General features: G+C 53.0%; 1 protein-coding gene across 2 annotated transcripts in view; it reads left to right on the top strand.

Moving 5' to 3' along the window:
- Positions 1-26,226, top strand: part of LOC116955439 (uncharacterized) — an 86,015-nt gene that overhangs the window by 8,580 nt on the left and 51,209 nt on the right. Inside the window, exon 2 of one of the 2 annotated variants that reach the window (XM_076053066.1) lies at positions 6,210-6,524. In XM_076053066.1, coding sequence (XP_075909181.1) covers positions 6,218-6,524 — 307 coding nt within the window. In that variant the 5' untranslated portion in view covers positions 6,210-6,217. Of the gene's footprint in view, positions 1-6,209; positions 6,525-24,183; positions 24,291-26,226 lie in introns of those variants that run through there. The other variant, XM_076053067.1, reaches the window with a different exon arrangement.

The following is a 26,226-nucleotide window of genomic DNA, read 5'->3' as shown; positions in this document are numbered from 1 at the left end:
CCATTCATTCAACATTCATTCATCATTCACCATTCATTCATCATTCATTCATTCACCATTCATTCATCATTCACCATTCATTCCTCATTTCACATTCATTCTTCATTCATTCATCATTCACCATTCATTCACCATTCATTCACCATTCATTCATCATTCTCCATTCATTCACGATTTATTCATCATTCACCATTCATTCATCATTCATTCATCATTCACCATTCATTCACCATTCATTCACCAATCATTCATAATTCACCATTCATTCACCATTCATTCATCATTCACCATTCATTCAACATTCATTCATCATTCACCATTCATTCACCATTCATTCATAATTCATTCACCATTCATTCATCATTCACCATTCATTCAACATTCATTCATCATTTACCATTCATTCACCATTCATTCACCATTCATTCACCATTCACCATTCATTCATAAATAATTCTTCATTCGTTCATCATTCATTCACCATTTATTAATTTCTCCGCCTCAATCCACTGCCTGCAATGAGCTCAGCTGGGCAGCTGCATCGGAATGAATTGGTGGTGGTGGTGGGGTTGGTGGGTGGACGGTGGTGGTGGTGGTGGGGGGTGATGGGGTTGGTGGGTGGGTGGTGGTGAGAGGTGGGGGGGTGATGGGGCTGGTGGGTGGACGGTGGTGGTGGTGGTGGGGGGTGATGGGGTTGGTGGGTGGACGGTGGTGGTGGTGGTGGTGGGGGGTGATGGGGTTGGTGGGTGGTGGTGAGAGGTGGGGGGGGGTTGGTGGGTGGACGGTGGTGAGAGGTGGGGGGGGTTGGTGGGTGGACGGTGGTGGGGGGGTGGGTGGGCGGTAGTGAGAGGTGGGGGGGGTGGGTGGGTGGTGGTGAGAGGTGGGGGGGGATTGGTGGGTGGACGGTGGTGGGGGGGTTGGTGGGTGGACGGTGGTGGTGGGGGGTTGGTGGGTGGACGGTGGTGGTGGGGGGGTTTGGTGGGTGGAGGGTGGTGGGGGGGGGTGGACGGTGGTGGGGGGGTGGTTGGTGGGTGGATTCCCGCGTCGCTCACTGCTCACCTGTCCGTGAACAGCTGCGCGCGCGTGACAAGAACAGAAATCTGCGCAGCCTGGCGGTTTGCCGCCTGCATTTACGTGCCACGATGAAGGCTCGATGCCCGAAACGTCGCCTGTTGTCCTTGTAAGGGCACAACATTGTCTTGTTGACGACGACGGATGCGTCAAGTCGATTCGTCTGTAGAGAAAATCTGTCTCCCTGTCTCTGTGTGTCTCTGTCTTCTTGTCTATCTGTCTATGTGTGTCTCTGTCTCCCTGTCTCTGTGTGTCTCTGTGTGTCTCTGTCTCGTTGTCTCTCTGTCTCTGTGTGTCTCTGTCTCCTTGTCTCCCTGTCTCAGTGTGTCTCTGTCTTATTGTCTCTCTGTCTCTGTGTGTCTCTGTCTCCTTGTCTCCCTGTCTCTGTGTGTCTCTGTCTCCTTGTCTCTCTGTCTCTGTGTGTCTGTGTCTCCTTGTCTCTCTGTCTCTGTGTGTCTCTGTCTCCTTGTCTCTCTGTCTCTGTGTGTCTCTGTCTCCTTGTCTCTCTGTGTGTCTGTCTTCTTGTCTCTCTGTCTCTGTGTGTCTCTGTCTTATTGTCTCTCTGTCTCTGTGTCTCTGTCTCCTTGTCTCTCTGTCTCTGTGTGTCTGTGTCTTCTTGTCTCTCTGTCTCTGTGTGTCTCTGTCTCCTTGTCTCCCTGTCTCTGTGTGTCTCTGTCTCCTTGTCTTTCTGTCGCTGTGTCTCTGTCTTCTTGTCTGTCTGTCTCTGTGTGTCTCTGTCTCCTTGTCTCCCTGTCTCTGTGGGACTCTGTCTCCTTGTCTCTCTGTCTCTGTGTGTCTCTGTCTCCTTGTCTCTCTGTCTCTGTGTGCCTGTGTCTTCTTGTCTCTCTGTCTCTGTGTGTCTCTGTCTCCTTGTCTCTGTGTCTCTGTGTCTCTGTCTCCTTGTCTCTCTGTCTCTGTGTGTCTCTGTCTCCTTGTCTCTCTGTCTCTGTGTGTCTCTGTCTCCTTGTCTCTCTGTCTCTGTGTGTCTCTGTCTTCTTGTCTATCTGACTCTGTGTGTCTCTGTCTCCTTGTCTCTCTGTCTCTGTGTCTCTGTCTTCTTGTCTCTCTCTCTCTGTGTGTCTCTGTCTTCTTGTCTATCTGTCTCCCTGTCTCTGTCTCCTTGTCTCTCTGTCTCTGTGTGTCTCTGTCTCTCTGTCTCTGTGTGTCTTTGTCTAATTGTCTCTCTGTCTCTGTCTCTGTCTCCTTGTCTCCCTGTCTCTGTGTGTCTCTGTCTCCTTGTCTCTCTGTCTCTGTGTGTCTGTGTCTTCTTGTCTCTCTGTCTCTGTGTGTCTCTGTCTCCTTGTCTCCCTGTCTCTGTGTGTCTCTGTCTCCTTGTCTCCCTGTCTCTGTGTGTCTGTGTCTTCTTGTCTCTCTGTTTCTGTGTGTCTCTGTCTCCTTGTCTCTCTGTCTATGTGTGTGTCTGTCTTCTTGTCTGTCTGTCTCTGTGTGTCTCTGTCTCCTTGTCTCCCTGTCTCTGTGTGTCTGTGTCTTCTTGTCTCTCTGTCTCTGTGTGTCTCTGTCTCCTTGTCTATCTGTCTCTGTGTGTCTCTGTCTCCTTGTCTCTCTGTCTATGTGTGTCTCTGTCTTCTTGTCTATCTGTCTCTGTGTGTCTCTGTCTCCTTGTCTCTCTGTCTCTGTGTGTCTCTGTCTCCTTGTCTCTCTGCCTCTGTGTGTCTCTGTCTTATTGTCTCTCTGTCTCTGTGTGTCTCTGACTTGTCTCTCTGTCTCTGTGTGTCTCTGTCTTATTGTCTCTCTGCCTCTGTGTGTCTTTGTCTTATTGTCTCTCTGTTTCTGTGGGTCTCTGACTTGTCTCTCTGTCTCTGTGTGTCTCTGTCTCCTTGTCTCCCTGTCTCTGTGTGTCTCTGTCTCCTTGTATCTCTGTCTCTGTGTGTCTCTGTCTCCTTGTCTCCCTGTCTCTGTGTGTCTCTGTCTCCTTGTCTCTCTGTCTCTGTGTGTCTCTGTCTCCTTGTCTCTCTGTCTCTGTGTGTCTCTGTCTTGTCTCTCTGTCTCTGTGTGTCTCTGTCTCCTTGTCTCTCTGTCTCTGTGTGTCTCTGTTTTCTTGTCTCTCTGTCTCTGTGTGTCTCTGTCTCCTTGTCTATCTGTCTCTGTGTGTCTCTGTCTCCTTGTCTCCCTGTCTCTGTGTGTCTCTGTCTCCTTGTCTCTCTGTCTCTGTGTGTCTCTGTCTCCTTGTCTCTCTGTCTCTGTGTGTCTCTGTTTTCTTGTCTCCCTGTCTCTGCGTGTCTCTGCCTCCCTGTCCGCTTGCCCATCAGTTAGAAGCTGATACGACCCCAAGTGCGTTCACACAACAACAAACACCACCACCGTGACCACCACCACCACTACCACTGCCGTGACCACCATCACTACAACCACTACACCACCACCGCCGTGACCACCACCACTACAACCACTACACCACCACAACCGCCACCACTACAACCACTACACCACCACCACCGCTACCACCACCACTACAACCACTACACCACCACAAACGCCACCACCACCACCACACATCTGGTCATGATTAACGTCAGCCGTTGGCATTTGGACGGCAGCAAACCCCCTCACCCCTCCCTCTCCCCTCCTCCTCCCTCCTCTCTCCTCCTCCTTCACGCTCTGAGTCAAACCCTGGGCACGATTTGAATCCAAACATCTGACGACAAACAACAACAACACACATCTCAACAGCAGGGAAAGGGAGGAGGAGCCAGGAGTCGTGACCTTTTTGAAAAAACAAATAGTTTTAGTTATTTTTTAAACGGCATCTGTCGCCCAATCGGATGCCAGATCCATCGGAGAGATACGCAAGGAATGAGGATGATGGTGGTGATGGTAATAATGCTGGAACACGCCCAGAGTGGGATTTGTACGCTTTATCTGTTGCCTGCCCAGGTTCCTGTTTGTCCAGCAGATCTTTTCGTGAGCGAGTAGTGGAGTAAGCCGGGCTAGCCAAGAGACACTACTGATTATTATTATATTACTAGCTGTACTACCCGGCTTCTTCCGGGACTTTGAATCCACCACGCCCGGCCGCCTTTGTCTCCCCAGTGGCGATGTTCACACACCGCAGCAGTTACTCGTTTGAGGCTGAGTCGACCTAGGGGAGGCACAGGAGCGGTTGAAATAATCGTCACCGGTGGTGGCCGTGAGCGGGAATCGAACTCGGGTCGCCGGGTTCGTAGCGCAGCGTAGCGCTAACCACTACACTACCGCTCCCCACACACACACAGATACACACACAGATACACACACAGATACACACACAGATACACACACAGATACACACACAGATACACACACAGATACACACACAGACACACACACAGATACACACACACAGATACACACACACAGACACACACAGACAAACACACAGACACACACACAGACACACACACAGACAGCGTGCTAACCACTACACTACAATGCGTTACGCTTCCACGTGCGCGGGTTACGTGACAGATTTGAGCTCCCCTCCCCCCCCAAAAAAAAATCCAAAGTGTATTTTTATAATTGTTGCATGGTGTACAGTCTGGAAAGTACCAACATGGCAAATTTTAAGCTTTGTTGCATGTCGGGAAGTACGCTAGCACCTATAAAGGCCGGCATGACACACGAGGGGGTGGGTGGCCTCCACCACGCCCGGCCGCCTTTGTCTCCCCAGTGGCGATGTTTACACACCGCACCAGGTACTCATTTGAGTCGACCTAGGGGAGGCCCAGGACCGGTTCATATAATCATCACCGGTGTTGGCCGTGAGCGGGAATCGAACCCGGATCGCCGAGTTCGTAGCGCAGCGTAGCGCTAACCGCTACACTACCGCTCCCCACACTTCACCAACAACAACAACCGCCATTCGCCACTAAGTGGCGGTGACGTCACCACGACGCTTGTGCCAGGCTATGTGCACCCTGAGGCCACGTGAAGTGTCGAACGCCCGCTGGCAGGAGGTCACGGGGCAGACCCAGCAGGTGCCACGGGTCGACTGACTGAGATGACTGGCTGATGCACCACCTGTGCCCCCTACTGTGCCAACCTGCTGTGCTTTAGCCACCCGGCGCTCCGCTCGTTGTTGTGAGCGTCGCTCCTCCGCCCTCCGTTGTTGTTGGAGGGCGACTGCCTCCAACTACCCAGTAGCGTCCTTCACGAGCCTCCTCCACAGAGGCCGATCTTGACACCGCTGGTACCAGTCATCACCACCACATGTACAGCTGGGGTGACGGTCTCTGTGGGATCGTGCCCTTTCGTTCAGGGCCATCACTCTCAACTCTGCTCGTCGCTCAGCGAACGTGGGGACGTTGGGCCCATGTTAGCTCAACGTTGGGTCAACGTCGGGCACACTTTGGGCGCACTGTGGGCCAACGTTGAAGCACGCTGGGCCAACGTTGGGCCCACACACACGGGAACGTTGGCTCAACGTTGGGCCCACGTTGGTGCCCACGAAGATGGGAACGTTGGCCCAACGTTGGTCCCAGTGTTGGGTTGGCCCAGCGTTGGGCCCACGTTCGTGCCCACGGACATGGGGGACGTTGGCCCAACGTTGGGCCCAGTGTTGGCCCAGCGTTGGGCCCACGTTCGTGCCCACGGACATGGGGGACGTTGGCCCAACGTTGGTCCCAGTGTTGGGTTGGCCCAACGTTGGGCCCACGTTGGTGCCCACGGACATGGGGGACGTTGGCCCAACGTTGGGCCCAGTGTTGGCCCAACGTTTGGCCCACGTTGGTGTCCACGGACATGGGGGACGTTGGCCCAACGTTGGTCCCAGTGTTTGGCCCAACGTTGGGCCCACGTTGGTTGCCACGGACATGGGGGACGTTGGCCCAACGTTGGTCCCAGTGTTGGGCCCAACGTTGGGCCCACGTTGATGGCCCACGGACATGGGGGACGTTGGCCCAACGTTGGGCCCAGTGTTGGCCCAACGTTGCGCCCACGTTGATGCCCACGGACATGGGGGACGTTGGCCCAACGTTGGTCCCAGTGTTTGGCCCAACGTTGGGCCCACGTTGGTTGCCCACGGACATGGGGGACGTTGGGCCCAGCGTTGGGCCCAGCGTTGGGCCCACGGTGCGGACCACTGTCGCCCGGGCGTCCCGTGTTCACAGAGGCCGCTGCGTCCGCGCGCGTCTCCTCCTCAGGCCCCCCGATGGCCGAGGCTCCGGTGAAGTTCGCGCGAGTCAAGCGCCTTCGGCCCCTCTCGTGCCACGAGGGGACGCCGCTCGGGACGCGAGCGCCGGGACGGCGGTCGCCGCGGCTGCCGGGACGGCGGTCACCGCGGCTGCCGGGCCGGCGGTCACCGCGGCTGCCGGGACGGTCACCGCGGCTGCCGGGACGCCGGTCGCCGCGGCTGCCGGGCCGGTCACCGCGGCTGCCGGGGAGGTCACCGAGAGTCGACCTCTCCGCACGCACGCGCAGGCGCCAGCACGTCCCCTACACCGGCACCTGCGGCAGAGGTGGGGCTCCGGCACCGCGTGTGGAGGTGGCAGCGGCGAGGGGTTGGTGGATCGCCGCACGCGCGCGCATGCTGTGGACCCCGGGCTGTTCCGTCTGCGTGGGATCGAGCGTTTCCACCTCGCGTGCGCCGGCTGTCTCGGGGTCCTACGGTTTCCTCCCACGCCTAAGCACTCGTCATTAGTTGTGGCGAGGACACCTCGATACGTAGAGGACCGCGGAGCTTGGCGGGCGATCGTTGGTAGCGGCGGCTCCTCGGCACCGCGTGGCTGCTGCTGCCTTCACGCTCCTCGTCTGTGGCTTAAAAGTCTCTCTCTCTGAGTCGTCCTCTCTCTGTCTCTAAGTCGTCCTCTCTCTGTCTCTGAGTCGTCCTCTCTCTCTGAGTCGTCCTCTCTCTCTCTATCTGAGTCGTCCTCTCTCTCTAAGTCGTCCTCTCTCTCTCTCTGAGTCGTCCTCTCTCTGTCTCTCTGAGTCGTCCTCTCTCTCTGAGTCGTCCTCTCTCTCTCTCTGAGTCGTCCTCTCTCTGTCTCTCTGAGTCGTCCTCTCTCTCTGAGTCGTCCTCTCTCTCTCTCTGAGTCGTCCTCTCTCTCTCTCTGAGTCGTCCTCTCTCTCTGAGTCGTCCTCTCTGTCTCTCTCTGAGTCGTCCTCTCTCTCTGTCTCTCTGAGTCGTCCTCTCTGTCTCTCTCTCTGAGTCGTCCTCTCTCTCTCTGAGTCGCCCTCTCTCTCTCTGAGTCGTCCTCTCTCTCTGAGTCGTCCTCTCTCTCTGAGTCATCCTCTCTCTCTCTGAGTCATCCTCTCTCTCTCTCTGAGTCGTCCTCTCTCTCTGAGTCATCCTCTCTCTCTCTCTGAGTCGTCCTCTCTGTCTCTCTCTGAGTCGTCCTCTCTCTCTGAGTCGTCCTCTCTGTCTCTCTCTGAGTCGTCCTCTCTCTCTGAGTCGTCCTCTCCCTCTGAGTCATCATCTCTCTCTCTGAGTCATCCTCTCTCTCTGAGTCGCCCTCTCTCTCTCTGAGTCGTCCTCTCTCTCTCTGAGTCGTCCTCTCTCTCTGAGTCGTCCTCTCTCTCTCTGAGTCGTCCTCTCTGTCTCTCTCTGAGTCGTCCTCTCTCTCTGAGTTGTCCTCTCTCTCTGAGTCATCCTCTCTCTCTCTGAGTCGTCCTCTCTCTGTCTCTCTCTGAGTCGTCCTCTCTCTCTGAGTCGTCCTCTCTCTCTGTCTGTGAGTCGTCCTCTCTCTCTCTGAGTCGTCCTCTCTCTCTCTCTGAGTCGTCCTCTCTCTCTCTGAGTCATCCTCTCTCTCTCTGAATCGTCCTCTCTCTCTGAGTCGTCCTCTCTCTCTCTCTGAGTCGTCCTCTCTCTCTCTCTCTCTGAGTCATCCTCTCTCTCTCTCTGAGTCGTCCTCTCTCTCTGAGTCATCCTCTCTCTCTCTCTCTCTGAGTCATCCTCTCTCTCTCTCTCTGAGTCGTCCCATCTCTCCATAAGAGTGAGGATCGGATGCCGTGCAGCAGCGGCGGTGGCGACCGTGCTTCACGCGTTGACTTCATGTTTTTTTCATCAATTGATCGCGTGAGCGAGCAATCGCAGAAGCATTTCAGGCAATAACATGACGGTTTAATGCAGCAACATCATTTATGCATCTGCACAATCTTTAACACACTGAGGCGCGTGAGTTTGTGTCTGTGTGTGGTGGGAGCGGTGGTGCAGCGGTTAACACGCTGCACTTATGAACCCGGCCAACGCTGGTGGCGATTATCTGAACCGGTCCTGGGCCTCCCCTAGGTCGACTCAGCCTCAAATGAGTAGCTGACGCGGTGTTTTAAAGATCGCCACCGGGGAGACAAAGGCGGCCGGGCGTGGTTGCTGGCCACCCACCCCCTCGTATGCCGTGCCGGCCTTCATAGGTGCTCGCTCACAGCACTTGTCCCGACAGTCTGTTGAACGCTACACGGGGGACCTTTGTCTTATTATCGTTCATATTAAGGCGTTCTTGATCACGTACGGAAGGGACGGATGATGCGACTCCACTCTTGGCTGCTGCTGCCTTCTGGCGACCCAGGGGATGGTGCAGGGGTGGGCAAATGTTTTGACTCGCGGGCCACAATGGGTTCTCAAATTTGACAGAGGGGCCGGGCCAGGAAACAGATGGATGGAGTGTTTGTGTGAACTTATATATAAATGACGTGTTAAAAATCATTACGTGAAAGGATTTGGCCTTTAACAGGTAGCAAAGCATTTATTTGCAAGGCGAAGTGCGCCATCTAATGGGGAAATGGGGGCATTACAGGAGAAAGGTAAAATTTAGTTGAATAATAATATTTGGACAAGTTCGACGGACCGGATTAAAAAGCCCAACGGACCGGATACGGCCCGGGGGCCGTATACGGCCCGGGGGCCGTACTTTGCCCATGTCTGGTATGGTGCCTCCTTGATGCCAGCCACGGTGGAGAGATGTCAACAACCTCGCCTGGTACACAGGAGGTCGTGGGGTCGATCCCGACCCTGACGCCTGCTGCTGCTGTATATTTGAAGTTGGTGTGTCTCTCTCTCTCATCACCATCATCACGGTGGCTAGGAGATGTTAACAACCTCGCCTGGTGTACAGGAAGTCGGGGGTTCGATCCCGACCCTGACGCCTGCTGCTATATATTTGGAGTTTGCGTGTCGCTCTCTCTCATTATCATCATCATCATCACGGTGGCTAGGAGATGTTAACTACCTCGCCTGGTATACAGGAGGTCGTGGGGTCGATCCCGACCCTGACGCCTGCTGCTGCTGTATATTTGTAGTTTGCGTGCCTCTCTCTCTCTCATCATCATCATCACGGTGGCTAGGAGATGTTAACAACTTCGCCTGGTGTACAGGACGTCGTGGGTTCGATCCCGACCCTGACGCCTGCTGCTGTATATTTTGAGTTTGCGTGTCGCTCTCTCTCATTATCATCATCATGGTGGCTAGGAGATGTTAACTACCTCACCTGGTGTACAGGAGGTCGTAGGGTCGATCCTGACGCCTGCTGCTGTATATGTGGAGTTTGCGTGTCTCTCCCCGTGGTCACGTGACTTTTTATCCGAGTCTTTCGGTTTGTCCCTCCTCATTTAGAATCAACGTCACCCGTTCGGAGTGTTTGGCCGCTGCCAGGAATTCCCACGTGATAAGCCACTTCGTTGACCAATCATTTATGACCAGGTCGTTTTTTTATGAAGAGCAAATAGCTTTGTAAATAATAATAATACTATTTGGCTGGCTATATGGCTGTACTAATTGGTGGCGGGTTTAACGGCACATTTATTTTCACACGACCTAACACCCAAAAGAACCTGAATAATACATTGTTTATAAAAACAAATATTCTGTGTGTCATCCTTCAAGCCCTCGCTGCTTCCTCCCCCGCACAGCGTCGCATCCCGGTCACGTGCGGCAGCGTAGCCACCACCGCCACCACCACCGCCACCGCCACCACCACCACCGCCACCACCGCCACCACCACCACCGCCACCACCACCACCGCCACCACCGCCACCACCGCCACCACCACCGCCACCACCACCACCGCCACCACCGCCACCACCGCCACCACCACCGCCACCACCACCGCCACCGCCACCACCACCACCACCGCCACCGCCACAACCACCACCACCACCACCGCCACCACCACCGCCACCGCCACCACCGCAGCCACCACCACCGCCACCACCACCGCCACCACCGCCACCACCACCGCCACCACCACCGCAGCCACCACCGCCACCACCACCACCACCACCACCGCCACCACCACCGCAGCCACCACCACCACCGCAGCCACCACCGCAGCCACCACCACCGCCACCACCACCGCCACCACCACCGCAGCCACCACCGCAGCCACCACCACCGCCACCACCACCGCCACAACCACCGCCACTACCGCCACCGCAGCCACCACCCTTGTGGCTTGTAGCGCTCTGTCCGCCGTGAGATGCTGTTTTGACTCGGAGACATTCGAGACACCGGCCACACGTTGGGAGACTTCGGCCTCAGGGGTGGCGTTCTTGGCAGGAGGAGAATAATAATACTTAATCTTAGCTCTTTCGGTAAAGTCACGTTGAAGGAAAACAATAACATAATAAAATATATATAAAACAATAAAAATTCTCACGACGTTTCGACCATGATGCATGCAAACCGTCACACCTGATGACGACCGTTTGTGTCATGGTCGAAACGTCGTGAGAATTTTTATTGTTTTATATATATATTTTATTATTTTATTGTTTCCCTTCAACGTGACTTTACCGAAAGAGCTAAGAATATGAATTACTGCAGTCACGAAAGCTTTAAATCAAAATAATAATACTCTTTGGTTCTTTCGGTAAAGTCACGTAGGTATAAAATAAAATCAATTAATCTTCTTTGGTTCTTTCGGTAAAGTCACGTAGAATGAGAATAATAAAATAAAATAAGACAATAAAATTCTCACGACGTTTCGGCCACAACACAAGTAGCCTTCTTCAGGTGAAAGAACAGAACTGTCGGGACGACAGAGCTTGAACGGACGCTGTTAAGAGTCGTAGCGTCTTTTAAGCTCGGTGAGAGGCGTGGAGAGCCTTGCCAAAGGAGTTTACCTTAGAGTCGCGGCATCTCTTCAGAAAGGTGAGAGACAATAAAATTCTCACGCCGAAACGTCGTGAGAATTTTATCGTTTTATTTCATTTTATTATTTTATTCTCATTCTACGTGGTGACTTTACCGAGAGAACCAAAGAAGATGAATCCTTGCAGTCACGAAAGCTTTAAATCGAAAAATAAATCAAATCACCACGTTTCCATTGCAACACAAGCAATCATCATCAGTTGGGAAAAACCAATGCAAGACATTTTTTTTGCTGAATTGGGAGAGAGAGAGTTGCCGTGGTAAGAGGTTTTAGAGGCAAGAAAGGGGGAGGATCAAGGGGGGAGAGGGAGGGGTGGAGTGTGGGGTAGGGGGAGGGCGAGCGCTGAGTGGTGTAGTAGTACCTGGCCGATATGATTGACGACAAAAACAATACCATGCAAGCCCACAGCGTTATAACAATGGTCAGCCACGGCAGAGGTATTGTTAGAACGCTGTGGGCTCGCATGATATATAACAATGGTCAGCCACGGCAGAGGTATTGTTAGAACGCTGTGGGCTCGCATGATATATAACAATGGTCAGCCACGGCAGAGGTATTGTTAGAACGCCGTGGGCTCGCATGATATATAACAATGGTCAGCCACGGCAGAGGTATTGTTAGAACGCCGTGGGCTCGCATGATATATAACAATGGTCAGCCACGGCAGAGGTATTGTTAGAACGCTGTGGGCTCGCATGATATATAACAATGGTCAGCCACGGCAGAGGTATTGTTATAACCCTCTGGGCTCGCATGATATATAACAATGGTCAGCCACGGCAGAGGTATTGTTAGAACGCCGTGGGCTCGCATGATATGTAACAATGGTCAGCCACGGCAGAGGTATTGTTATAACGCCGTGGGCTCGCATGATATATAACAATGGTCAGCCACGGCAGAGGTATTGTTAGAACGCCGTGGGCTCGCATGATATATAACAATGGTCAGCCACGGCAGAGGTATTGTTAGAACGCTGTGGGCTCGCATGATATTGTTTTTGTCCGAGACCAAGGTACTCTTCAAACCTTCGGGCTACTGTCAAAGGTTTGTTCATGAAGCCGTCCAGATATATAAACACAGACACAACTTCAACCGAGAAGACGGATACAAATTGAGCAATCATTGGCAGGGTGTTATTAACCAGGTAAATACCCTAACGGCTTTGTAGTGGTTGCCGTCTACCATATCTGCCGGGTACTACGACACCACCCAGCCCTACCCCCCCCCACCCACCCCTTGCTCCTCCTCCTCTCTTGCCTCTAAAACCTCTTACCACGGCAACTCTCTCTCTCCCACTTCAGCCTAAAAAATTCTCGCTTGGGTTTTCCCACCTGATGATGATTGCTTGTGTTGCAATCGAAACGCCGTGATTTGATTTATTTTATATTTTCTACCGTACGTGATTTTTCCCGAAGCAACCAAAGAGTACGGATCCCTGCAGTCGCGAAAACTTCAAATAATAAAAATAATAATACTACTTGGCTGGCTACTTAGCTGTTCTTTTCTTCTTTGGTTCTTTCGGTAAAGTCACCACGTAGAACGAGAATAAAATAATAAAATAAGACAATAAAATTATCACGACGTTTCGGCCACAACACAAGAAGGCTTGCTTGTGCTGTGGCCGAAACGTCGTGAGAATTTCATCGTCTTATTTTATTGTTTTATTCTCATTCTACGTGGTGACTTTACCGAAAGAGCCAAAGAAGATGAATCCTTGCAGTCACGAAAGCTTTAAATCGAAAGATACCTGGCTGTTCTCATTTGGCTTTTGCCGGGAGGTCGGGTGCTGGCGGGTTTAGCGACACACGTTTATATTCGCGCCACCAAACCCGAGCGAAAACTTCGCCCTCAGGGGTGGCGTTGTTGGCCAGGAGAAAAGCGGCGCCCGTCAACTCCACCTCGCCGGCCTGATCTCTCTCTCTCTCTGGGTGGGCCGGCGAGATCGCCATGGGAGGGGGTGCCGGATTTCCATCGCGACTCAGCACCGCGCGGCCCCCCCATCAACCCCACGTGCTGCCTTAATAGCTTTGACAGCGATACTCTTTGGGCTCTTTCGGGTAAAAAATCACGTGGGTAGGAACAAATTAAAATAATAATAATAATAGATCACGACGATTCGGTTTCAGCAACGAGCGGCCGTCTTCGGATGAGAGAACGGTCGCTCGAACGTCGCGATCTATTATTATTATTATTTTTATTTTGTCTACCCACGTGAGTTTTTGGCCGAAAGAACCGAAGCGTATGGATTCCTATGGGCAGTGTTGAGTCGCGAAAGCTTCCGAATCACGACTGAACAGTGACGTCGGGACCGAAAGGGGCTCTCGGCGAGTCGCCGTCGCCGCGTCGGCCGGCCGGCGACGCCCTCCGCCGGTGGCGGCGTTCACCGCTCGGCGTGCCAGCTGCTCGTTCGGAGGCTCCGTGCCGACAGCAGCGGCGTTACAAAGGGGCACGCGCGTAAGCGGGCGACGGGGCCTCAGTGGCTCGTGCGTCGGCGTGCGGGTGCGCGTGGGGTTGGGGTGGCTGGAGCCGGGGCGACGAAATCGGCGCTCAGCTGCCCGTTGACAGCCCTGCGAGAGAGCCCGTCTTGTTTCATGCTCGTCATCGTCGGAGCGTCTTGCCTCAAGGCGCTCTGATGAATTTAAAATGAGGCGGGGACGTGGGAGTTTTACGCCACCGTGATGGAGGTTTTTTTTTGGGGGGGGGCGGGGGGGGGTGGGTTTAAAGAAAGAAAGCCGTAATAGAAAGTAAGTATCGAGTCATTCAGATGACGGGAGGGGGGGGTGGGCATGCAAGAGCAGAGGAACGAGCGACAGCGCTAGGGGGCACGTGGGGGGGCACGTGGGGGGCACGCGAGGGCTGCGGGAGAGGGAGGGGGAGGAGTGGAGGGGCGAGGGGAGGGGAAGGTGGCGAGGGAGCAGAGGAGGGGAATGGAAGGAGGTGAAGGAGGTGAAGGGAAGGAGGTGAGTCTGCTTCATGAACGTGTGCGTTGAACTTCTTTCGCATCGTACGGAGCCAAACGTGCTAATTGCAGGTGCAGTGCTGAGTCTATGGTGTAGTGTTGAGTCTATGGTGTAGTGTTGAGTCTATGGGTAGTGTTGAGTCTATGGGTAGTGTTAGTCTATGGTGCAGTGTTGAGTCTATGGTGCAGTGTTGAGTCTGTGGGTAGTGTTGAGTCTATGGGTACTGTTGAGTCTATGCGCAGTGTTGAGTCTTTGGGCAGTGTTGAGTCTATGGGCAGTGTTGAGTCTGTGGGCAGTGTTGAGTCTATGGGCAGTGTTGAGTCTGTGGGCAGTATTGAGTCTGTGGGCAGTGTTGAGTCTATGGGCAGTGTTGAGTCTATGGGCAGTGTTGAGTCTATGGGAAGTGTTGAGTCTATGGTTTAGTGTTGAGTTTATGGGCAGTGTTGAGTCTGTGGGCAGTGTTGAGTCTATGGTTTAGTGTTGAGTTTATGGGCAGTGTTGAGTCTTCGGGCAGTGTTGAGTCTATGGGCAGTGTTGAGTCTATGGGCAGTGTTGAGTCTATGGTGCAGTGTTGAGTCTCTGGGCAGTGTTGAGTCTCTGGGCAGTGTTGAGTCTATGGGCAGCGTTGACTCTATGCGTAGTGTTAGTCTATGGGCAGCATGTACACTTGTTGAACTTCTTTCACATCGTACGTAGCCAACCGCGCTAATCGGAGCTGCCGGGGGAGTGGGTTCCAGTCGATTTCTAGCAGGGAGGGGGGCGAGAAATATCCGGAGGACGACCGCCTTTGATCTTCCCCGCAAAGTGGTGATCATTTTATGTTATTTTTTGTTCATCCACTTTGGAGGTAGGGGGCGTGCGACGGGGCCGAGTGAACCACCCCTGAGAACCAGGGGTGCGATTTTAACTTCGCAAACTTTTTTCGTCCGACTGATCGCGAGGCCGCTCACACTGAGAGTGAAGAGCTGCCGTCGTGACCGAGAGCGCTGCCGTGCGAGACGTGGCGGCAGCGGTAGGCCCATTGAGCCGGTGAAATAATAAAAAAAAAACATTCGGATTGCGGCTTTAGATCGCGCCGAGCACGGCATGGCACGGCAAGGCATAACGCAAGTGAGGAAATGAGTGAATTATAAATAAATAGTGGAAACCCGCAAAAAGGAAAAAGAGAGTGAGGTGCACTGAGCAGGATCGTCGTCATCGTCGTCATCCCTTGCACCAAGTCATTCATCATCATCATCATCGTCATCCCTTGCACCAAGTCATTCATCATCATCGTCATCCCTTGCACCAAGTCATTCATCATCATCGTCATCCCTTGCACAAAGTCATTCATCATCATCGTCATCCCTTGCACAAAGTCATTCATCATCGTCGTCATCCCTTGCACCAAGTCATTCATCATCGTCATCGTCGTCATCCCTTGCACCAAGTCATTCATCATCGTCATCATCGTCATCCCTTGCACCAAGTCATTCATCATCATCGTCATCCCTTGCACCAAGTCATTCGTCGTCATCGTCACCCCTTGCACCAAGTCATTCGTCGTCATCGTCACCCCTTGCACCAAGTCATTCATCATCGTCGTCATCGTCGTCATCGTCGTCAACCCTTGCACCAAGTCATTCATCATCGTCGTCATCGTCATCCCTTGCACCAAGTCATTCATCATCATCGTCATCCCTTGCACCAAGTCATTCGTCGTCATCGTCACCCCTTGCACCAAGTCATTCATCATCGTCGTCATCGTCGTCATCGTCGTCAACCCTTGCACCAAGTCATTCATCATCGTCGTCATCGTCATCATCCCTTGCACCAAGTCATTCATCATCGTCATCATCCCTTGCACCAAGTCATTCATCATCATCGTCATCCCTTGCACCAAGTCATTCATCATCGTCATCATCCCTTGCACCAAGTCATTCATCATCGTCATCATCCCTTGCACCAAGTCATTCATCATCATCATCATCCCTTGCACCAAGTCATTCATCATCGTCGTCATCCCTTGCACCAAGTCATTCATCATCATCCCTTGCACCAAGTCATTCATCATCGTCGTCATCCCTTGCACCAAGTCATTCATCATCATCCCTTGCACCAAGTCATTCATCATCGTCGTTATCGTCGTCATCCCTTGCACCAAGTCATTCATCATCATCATCATCGTCGTCCCTTGCACCAAGTCATTCATCATCATCATCATCGTCATCCCTTGCACCAAGTCATTCATCATCATCATCCCTTGCACCAAGTCATTCATCATCATCGTCATCCATTGCACCAAGTCATTCATCATCATCCCTTGCACCAAGTCATTCATCATCGTCATCATCGTCATCCCTTGCACCAAGTCATTCATCATCATCGTCATCCCTTGCACCAAGTCATTCATCATCGTCATCATCGTCATCCCTTGCACCAAGTCATTCATCATCATCATCATCATCGTCATCCCTTGCACCAAGTCATTCATCATCATCATCATCCCTTGCACCAAGTCATTCATCATCGTCATTCCTTGCACCAAGTCATTCATCATCCCTTGCACCAAGTCATTCATCATCATCATCGTCATCCCTTGCACCAAGTCATTCATCATCATCGTCATCGCTACCCCTCCTCCCCACCCCCAGCTTTCCTGTCAGGCACGGAGCTCCCTCCTTTGTCTGCCGTTCCCTGTCCGGCCTCGCTCGTCTCGCCAGTCACTCCGCTGATGCAGTGCCACGTCTGTTCTCTAATCCGCGCGCGCCCTCCTCTCCCTCCTCTCTCTCCCCTCACTCCTCTCTCCTCTATCTCCTCCTCTCTCCTCTCTCTCCTCTCTCCCCTCTCTTCCCTCTCTCCCTCACTCATCTCTCTCCTCTCTCTCCCCTCACTCATCTCTCCTCTCTCCTCTCTCTCTCTCTCCTCTCTCTCCTCTCTCTCCCCTCTCTCCTCCCTCTCCCCTCTCTCTCCCTCCTCTCTCCTCTCCCCCTCTCTCCTCTCTCTCCCCTCTCTTCCTCTCTCTCCCTCTCTCTTCTCCCTCCTCCTCTCCTCTCCTCCTCTCTCTCCCTCTCTCTCTCTCTCTCCTCTCTCTCCTCTCTCCCTCTCTCTCCTCTCTCTCCCTCCTCTCTCCCTCTCTCCTCTCTCTCCTCTCTCTCTCTCTCTCCCCTCTCTCCTCTCCCTCTCTCTCCTCTCTCCTCTCTCTCCCTCTCTCTCGACTCTCTCTCCTCTCTCTCTCTCCCTCTCTCTCCTCTCTCTCCCCTCTCTCCCTCTCTCCTCTCTCTCCTCTCTCTCCCTCTCTCCTCTCTCTCCTCTCTCTCCCCTCACTCCTCTCTCTCCCTCTCTCCTCTCTCTCCTCTTTCTCCTCTCTCTCCCTCTCTCCTCTCTCTCCGCTCACTCATCTCTCTCCTCTCTCTCCTCTCTCCTCTCTCTCCCCTCTCTCCCTCTCTCCTCTCTCTCCCCTCTCTCCTCTCTCTCCCCTCACTCATCTCTCTCTCCTCTCTCTCCTCTCTCTCTCTCTCTCCCTCTCTCCTCTCTCTCCCCTCACTCATCTCTCTCCCCTCACTCATCTCTCTCTCTCTCTCCTATCTCTCCTCTCTCTCCCCTCACTCATCTCTCTCCTCTCTCTCCTCTCTCTCCTCTCTCTCCCCTCTCTCCTCTCTCTCCTCTCACTCATCTCTCTCCTCTCTCTCCTCTCTCTCTCTCTCTCTCCCCTCTCTCCTCTCTCTCCGCTCACTCCTCTCTCTCCTCTCTCCCCTCTCTCTCTCTCTCTCTCTCTCTCTCCCTCTCTCCTCTCTCTCTCTCTCTCCTCTCTCTCCTCTCTCTCCTCTCTCTCCCTCTCTCTCTCTCTCCTTTGTAACGATCAACAGAGGAAACAAGAAGATGCTCGGTGTAAGTCGGCACTTTGCTTCGTTCATCATTTTTTTTTCAATGCTTTTGCTTTATGTGCCCCTAATGCTTTGCTTTATGTGCCCCCTCCTGTTTAAATGAAATATTTCACGAAAGATTTCACTTCTCTCTCTCTCTCGTCTCTCCTCTCTCTCTCCACGTCTCTCGCTGTAATTCTCCAAACATCCCCCCCCCCTCCCCGCGCGTCTTCTTCTAATTCTTTGCTTTTGCTCCGTTTCGCTTTTGGCGAAGATTCTCAACCCCGCGTCTCTTACTGATCCGCCCTCCCGTCGCAGCCTCATTCCGAGCCAACACAGCCACCACGCCCAGCGCAGCAGCAGCTGCCCCGTCTATAAATACACACACACACATACACCCACTGCTCAAATAAACCTATCATTAAAATTATAGACTGATCATTTCTTTGTCAGTGGGCAAACGTACAAAATAAGCAGAAGATTAAATATTTTTTTTTTCCCTCACTGTACACACACATACACACATATACATACATATACAACAACAACTGCCATTCGCCCAAGTGCCACGGGTCGACTGACTAAGATGACTGAGATGACTGGCTTATGCACCACCTGTGCCCCCTTCTGTGCCAACCTGCTGTGCTTTAGCCACCCGGCGCTCCGCTCGTTGTTGTGAGCGTCGCTCCTCCGCTCTCCGTTGTTGTTGGAGGGCGACTGCCTCCAACTGCCCAGTAGCGTCCTTCACGAGCCTCCTCCACAGAGGCCAATCTTGACACCGCTGGGACCAGTCATCGGCAAGTCCACTCAGCTCCACGTCCTCCTGTACCACATCACTCCATCTCTTCTCTAGCCCGTGCCGCGCGCGTTTAGCCCCCTCGATCTAGCTGAACAAAAGCTGTTTCGGCATGCGGTGGCTGGGCATACGGGCTACATGACCCAGCCAACGCAGCCTTGCCTGCCAGAGGAGCTCACCGACGGGACATTGCCCAGATCTTTCAAGGATTTGTGAGCTCCCCACACAATCCAGCCTGGTTAAACCCAGGATGGATCGTAGGCAGGCTAGCCTAAATGTTTCTAACCGGCGAAGATGTTCCATTGGGGGGGTCCACGTTTCGCAAGCGTAGAGAAGGAAGGGAATGACCGTTGCCGAGAAGACCTGAAGCTTAGTGCGGAGCGACAGACCAGGTAGCTTCCACACAGCGTTACACAACCGATGAAAATATATTGCCGCTCGACTGATTCGGAGTGAGACCTCTGCTGTTAAACTGGAGCTGGTCATGAGCACACTGCCCAGGTATGGGAAACTCTCCACTCGCTCCACAACTGTACACACACACGCACGCACACACACGCGCGTACACACATGCGCGCGCAGACATGCACACACACACACATGCCGCATTATCTTTTTAAGATTTCCTCTAGCGGGACGGCACTGTGAGACCTGTCACAGCTTGTTCTTGTCTACCAGGGAGGGTTTATATTTAATTGTAGAGTGTGTGAGAGTGTGTGTATGTGAGTGTGAGAGAGTGTGTGTGAGTGTGTATGAAGAAGAGCCACATCCTGCTGTTTGGCAGTCTCCTGCCCCGAGTAGAGGACTGTCCACCCCTCATGGTGGGCAGGAGCCAGAGCCGGTCCACCGGACCTCCTGAATGCCACAGAGATCCAGGCGGTACCGGTCCAGCTCCCGACAGAGGAGTGGCGGCCTCTCCTCTGCAGTGAGCATTCGAACATTCCACGTGGCCACCCGTAGTGGCTTTTTGTTGTTTCTGGAGGAGCCCCGAGGGTAAAGATTCAATCTCATGGCTCCGTCAGATGGGGTTTGGCCAGGAGACGTCATAGACGCCTGTCCCCCCGGAGCCTCTGGCACAAGCTTATTAATTTGATATTTTTTACGCGGTTTAGTGGTAATTTATTGAATGTGGAGGGGTTATCAGCCCCTCGCACCCATCCAGGGCCCCTGATTAGCCGCTGTGGTGGTCAAAGATGCCATGGGGGGAAAGGCCAATCGGAATTGGCCCTCCCCCCTACAGCACTGTCCACGACTCCGTTGCCAGTCCGCCACAACGGGGAGGTAGGGGGTTATTTTTGCCAGACACCAGGACCTAGCGTAGAGCTGATCTGCCCTCTGACGATCGACTTGTCATCTGTAAGATGCGCCTGCCATTCTTCCACTCCGGTGGTGGGTGTACACCCAGGACCCCATTTCAATCGAAGGTGGCCTGGTCTCAGCTAGCTGATGAAAGTTGCAAGCGAGAATTTCATCATCGTTTGCGGCTGGGGTTGGCATCGTCCCCCACTCCTCCTGATGTCGAGGGTAAAGGGGCGAGGTTTAGGACTGTGAGTCATGCAACTGCAATGGCTGCAGAGGAGGTGTTAAGGATGGTTGAGAAAAAGCGACAGGTCCACTCGAATCGTTTACAGCATCCCACGTCAGAGAATGAGGAGGCTTACCGCAGCGCCACACCTATTACCATCATTAGGGAAAAGAACGGTGATCCAATCTCCGACCCCCAGGAACAGGTTTGCAGATTTGCTGAGCATTTCTGTGAGGTCCTGGCGGAGGGGGAATCCCTCAGCCTGGAAAACATCGTGGCACAAAGTGAGGATGACCCTGCTGAGGCTGCGGTGCCTCAAATATTGGAGGAGAAAGTCACCCCCTGTGAGTGGCTGGCTGAGGTACCATCTGTTGAGGAAGTACTGAAGGCGATCCAGAGTCTGAGACCAGGAAAGGCACCGGGGAGAGATGATCTCCCAAGCGAAATGCTGAGGGAGGGTGGCGTTTGTGCGCAGACTGACTTGCATGACATCATAACAACAGTCTGGGCCACTGGGTTCCGCAGGATTGGAAGGGTGCCCCGGTGGTCCCCCTCTTTAAGAAGGGATACAACTTAGACTGTAACAACTACAGGGGCATCTCACTCCTCAGTGTACCGGGAAAGGTCCTGGAAAGGATTATTCAACATTGCCTTGCCAGGCACGCTGAGGAGAGGCTTGTGGAGCCCCAATGCGGTTTCATGAAAGGGCGGTTCTGCACAGATGCCATATTTTCTGTCCATCTGCAACAGCTGACAAGACCTACATCTCTGCTTTATTGACCTGGTCAAGGCCTATGATGCCATCAGTAGGCCTGGGCTCTGGGTTGTTCTTCGTGCTTTCGGAGTCTCTGCTCATTAAGGACCTTCATGATGGTGAGCAGGCCCGGGTAAAACTACGTGGCTGGGAGTCAGAGCCATTCCCTGTACACCTTGGGGTGCGACAGGGATGTCCTCTGGCTCCCAAATAATTTAACATCTATTTTGACCACGTAGTTCGTGAAGCCTTCAATAGCTGTACCGGCGGAATCTCCATATGGTACAGATATAATGGGAGGCTGATCAATGCCCGGGTGCGGTCAAGGGATGGCTCCCTATTGCTCAACCACATTATGTATGCTGATGATTTGGTAATAACTGCTCATTCAGAGGAGGAGTTGGAGACGCTGCTGAGACTGGAGCGTGCCACTAAGAGATGGGGCCTTACCATCAGCCCCACCAAAACTAAACACCTGCCTGGGTATTTTGTACCATCGGACACTCCACACCCACAACTCCCAATTGGTGATGGGGCAGTTGTGGAGAGAGTGGAGAGTTTCCCATACCTGGGCAGTGTGCTTATGACCGGTTACAGTTTAACAGCAGAGGTCTCACTCCAAATCAGTTGAGCAGCAATATCTTTTCATCGGTTGCGTAACGCTGGTGTGGAAGCTACCTTGTCTGTCGCTCCGCATGAAGCTTCGGGTCTTCTCGGCCACAGTCATTCCCTCCCTTCTCTACGCCTGCGAAACGTGGACCTCCCTAATGGAACATCTCCGCCGGTTAGAAACATTTAGGCTGGCCTGCCTACGATCAATCCTGGGTTTAACCAGGCTGGATTATGTGAGGAGCTCACAAATCCTTGAAAGATCTGCGCAAGGTCCCATCAGTGAGCTCCTCCCGCAGGCAAGGCTGCGATGGCTGGGTCATGTAGCCCGCATGCCCAGCCACCGCATGCCGAAACAGCTTTTGTTCGGCCGGATTGAGGGGGTTAAACGGGCGCGGCACGGACTAGAGAAGAGATGGAGTGATGTGGTACAGGAGGACGTGGAGCTAAGTGGACTTGCCGATGACTGGTACCAGCGGTGTCAAGATCGGCCTCTGTGGAGGAGGCTCGTGATGGGTGCTACTGGGCAGTTGGAGGCAGTCGCCCTCCAACAACAACGGAGGGCGGAGGAGCGACGCTCACAACATCGAGCGGAGCGCCGGGTGGCTAAAGCACAGCAGGTTGGCACAGTAGGGGGCACAGGTGGTGCATCAGCCAGTCATCTCAGTCAGTCGACCCGTGGCACCTGGGTCTGCCCCGTGACCTCCTGCCAACGGGCGTTCGACACTTCACGTGGCTTCAAGGTCCACATGGCCTGGCACAAGCGTCGTGGTGACGTCACCGCCACTTAGTGGCGAATGGCGGTTGTTGTTGTGTGTGAGAGTGTGTGAGAGTGTCTGTGTCAGAGTGTTTGAGTGTGTCTGTGTGAGAGCGTGTGAGAGTGTGTATGTGAGAATGTGTGTGAGTGTTTGAGAGTGTGTGTGAGTGTCTGAGAGTGTGTGAGTGTGTGAGAGTGTGTGTGAGTGTGTGAGAGTGTGTGTGTGTGTCTGTGTGAGTGTGCGTGTGAGTGTGTGTGAGAGTGAGTGTGTTCAGAGTGTGTGTGAGTGTGTCTGTGTGAGAGTGTAAGAGTGTGTGTGTTTGAGAGTGTCTGTGTGAGTGTGCGTGAGTGTGTATGTGAGAGTATGTGAGTGTGTGTCTACGTGTATGTGTGTGTGTGGAGCGATAGTGTAGCGGTTAGCGCGCTGCGCTATGAACCTGGCGACCCAGGTTCGATTCCCACTCACGGCCAACACCAGTGACGATTTTCTGAACCGGTCCCGGGCTTCCCCTAGGTCTACTCAGCCTCAAATGAGTACCTGGTGCGGTGTGTAAACATTGCCACTAGGGAGACAAAGGCGGTCGGGCGTGGTGCTGGCCACCCACCCCCTCGTGTACCGTTCCGGCCTTCATAGGTGCTCGCTAACAGCACTTGCCCCTACAGTCTGTTAAGGCTATATGGGGGATCTTTGTCTTTTATCTTTGTGTGTGTAGGGAGCGGTGGTGTTGTGGTTAGTGATACGCTGCACTACGAACCCCGGCAACGAGAGTTCGATTCCCGATCACGGCCAACACCGGCGACGATTATCTAAAGCGGTCCCGGGCCTCCCCTAGGTCGACTCAAATGAGTACCTGGTGCGGTGTGTAAACATCGCCACTAGGGAGACAAAGGCGGCCGGGCATGGTGTTGGCCACCCACCCCATCGTGTGCCGTGCCGGCCTTCATAGGTGCTCGCTAACAGCACTTGCCCCTACAGTCTGTTACAGGCTACACGGGGGATCTTTGTTCAGCCAGCCCACGACCCCCCCCCCCTCTCCTCGTCCCCCCCCCCCCTCTCTACCCACACCCCCCTCGCCCCGCCCCCCTCTCCTCGCCCCCCCCCCTCTCTCTACCCACACCCCTCCTTCCTCTCCCCCTCCCCCCACCGCCCCCTCCCTTCGGCAGCCTCTTGAGGAGGCGCGATCCCTCTCCCTCACCTGGCACAGAGAGAGAGAGGGGGGGGGGAGGAGGGGAGGGGGCCGTGGGGTGTTACTCACCCGGCACTCGCTAACCTGTGAACGTCCATTGAACGTTCATTCATTTGCGGGGTTTGTGATTGGATTGCAAAGCCGGGTGGTTTGTTAAAAGGTTACAAAAAAAAAAGACTTGGAGTTTATGGGGGAGAGTTCCTGTAAGTGGACGTCAGTGGGCTGTGTGCCAGTCACTCTCTGCTCTCAGCCACTGCGGTGTCCCCTGTCCTCTGTGCGTGGTGGAGACACGAAGACAACGCTCCCCCGTGTAGCCTGCACAGTGGCTGTCGTGGTGGTGGTGGAGGTGGTGGTGGTGGTGGAAAGGGGATAAGCAGCGAGGAGCCAAGCGGAATAGTCTCACGCTTAGATTTTGATTTAAAACGTGACTTTACCGAAAGAACTAAGAATATATATATAGTCTCACGCTTGTTTGGGTTTCGATGTAAAAAAAATATATAATCCAACAACTCAGAGCGGGGTAGATCTGCGAGCGAGGCTGGTGAGAGTAGTTGAGCGTGGGCGAGGGTGGTGAGGGTGGCGAGGGTGGTGAGGGTGGGTGAAGATGCACGTGCCGAGTCGGCGTGCCGGTGGCCGGGTGAGACGCGTCTCTCTGCAGGGCTGCGCGCCACACAGCACCCCAAACAGCTTCGTGCTGAGCACGCACGGTGAGTCCGCCTGGTCTCGGAGGAGAGGCCCGCATCCAGCAGTGGATATAGACGATGGCTCGTGGTAATGATACTTGTGGGGTTATCGTTTAAAAAAAAAAACACGCGCCTTTCGAACGTCTTTTGCCTTTGTTTATTTCTTGCGTGAACGCTTTGACTTAAGACTCTTAGCCCGTGTATTTGGAGTTTGCGGTGTCTCTCTCCCCGTGGTCGCGTCGGCTTTCATCCGGGTCCTCCGGGTTTTTCCCCTCCGCAATGTTTAGAATCGCGTTTAGAGTGTCTGGCCGCTGTACATTTCCACGTGATGGATAAGCCACTTTTGTTGAGCTATCATTTGTGGCAGACTAGGTCGGTTCTGTAGTTCAGTTGAGCACTTACCTGGGAGAAAAAAAACTAAGTTTTTCAGTAACTTAATTAACCGATATTTAATACTATTTAAAGTTTTCGTGGTTATTTCGGTAAAGTCACGTAGAAGGGAAATAATAAAATAATACAAATAAAACATTATACAATTCTCACGATGTTTCGGCTGCTTGCGTTGTGGCCGAAACGTCGTGAGAATTTTATCATAGTTAATTTTTATTATTTTATTATTTCCCTTCTACGCGACTTTACCGAACGAATCAATAATATTTAATACTAGTTCGTAACGCCTGTCTTCGCCAGGCAAAAGTTTTCAATAAATAGTAATCATCATTAACCTGATTAGATTTTTTTTTTTTCAAATTGTTTTCTACGATCAGACACTAACAAACAAAAAATTGTGTTTGAATATTTACGTGTTTTAAAAAAAAAAAAAATTCAGGGCCCCTTTATAACGTCATGCTTACAGGCCCCGCACTAACCTCATCCGGCACCGGCCGTGGGTTGACCGATTAAGGCGACAGGGAGGTGTGCATCGGCGGTGCTACCGCCCTCTGCGAGCAGTGGAGGGGCCTTCATCCAGCAGTGGATTGACAATTGGAGCTGTAAATTATTGTCGTCGTCGTTGTTGTTGTGTAGTTAATGGTTGTCACGCTGCTGCTGTCTGGTAGGAAATTCCCCGTGTGTTTTATTCGTGAGATTGTGATGAGTGCTTTTGTGCTTCCGATGGTCTGGCCCTAGACTCAGCGAGTCGTTGTCGGTGAATGAGTAAACCCACAATTTGTACACGGCAGCAGTCATTTGTGAATTGGGAAAGTCTGCCCCCGTTAAGCCGGTCGTCTTTTAAGATTACTCCAATGTAGCAATGACGGTGACTAATCTGCGACCCTTTGTGAAAGCGCTGGTCTGTGGGTGTAAGGGGCCTGCCTCAAATGCTGCGTTGGCTGTGGGTTTTTATTTGGCCATACATCACCACGCCGGTCAATGCGGGATTAATGAAGGGTAACAAAACCCCCACAAACCACCGCACCGAATGAGGTCTTCCTCGCCGTCTGTTCGGTCTGAACATCGGAACCGATTCCATGGCCGAGGGTAATTATTTAGGATTATTGCAATTGAGGCCGTGCAATCCAATCTATGTACTGTACAGTAAACTCATAGCGATACCATAGGGATACATAGGCACACAGATACCCATAGTAATACATGGAGACACATAGAGGCATAGATGCATACTGTACATCTATGAACCTACTGGACACAGTTTAACACGTAGGCTTTCACGACCAATATCATCCTTAATAGATGTTTTTTGGGTTAGATCGCGTAAATATATAAATGTTTCGTTAAAACCCGCCACCACCCGCCACAGCTAACTAGTAAGGGTTGTCACGTAAACAGAACTGGGCCAATTCATCACTAGCACAGCAGTAAAGCACACCGGTGTGCTGGAGAGCCAAGCCACAACATTTACAATCTGAGTACTTCATCGCCTGAGGAAGCAGGTTGTAATTACTGGCGAAGCGTCGTACTCAGATTGTAAATGTTGTGGCTTGGCTCTCCAACACACCGG

Source organism: Petromyzon marinus, chromosome 59 (genome assembly GCF_048934315.1).
Source record: "Petromyzon marinus isolate PM22_M1 ecotype Great Lakes invasive population chromosome 59, UKy_Petmar_22M1.pri1.0, whole genome shotgun sequence".
Lineage (NCBI taxonomy): Eukaryota > Metazoa > Chordata > Hyperoartia > Petromyzontiformes > Petromyzontidae > Petromyzon > Petromyzon marinus.
This window is presented reverse-complemented; position numbering and strand designations above follow the sequence as displayed.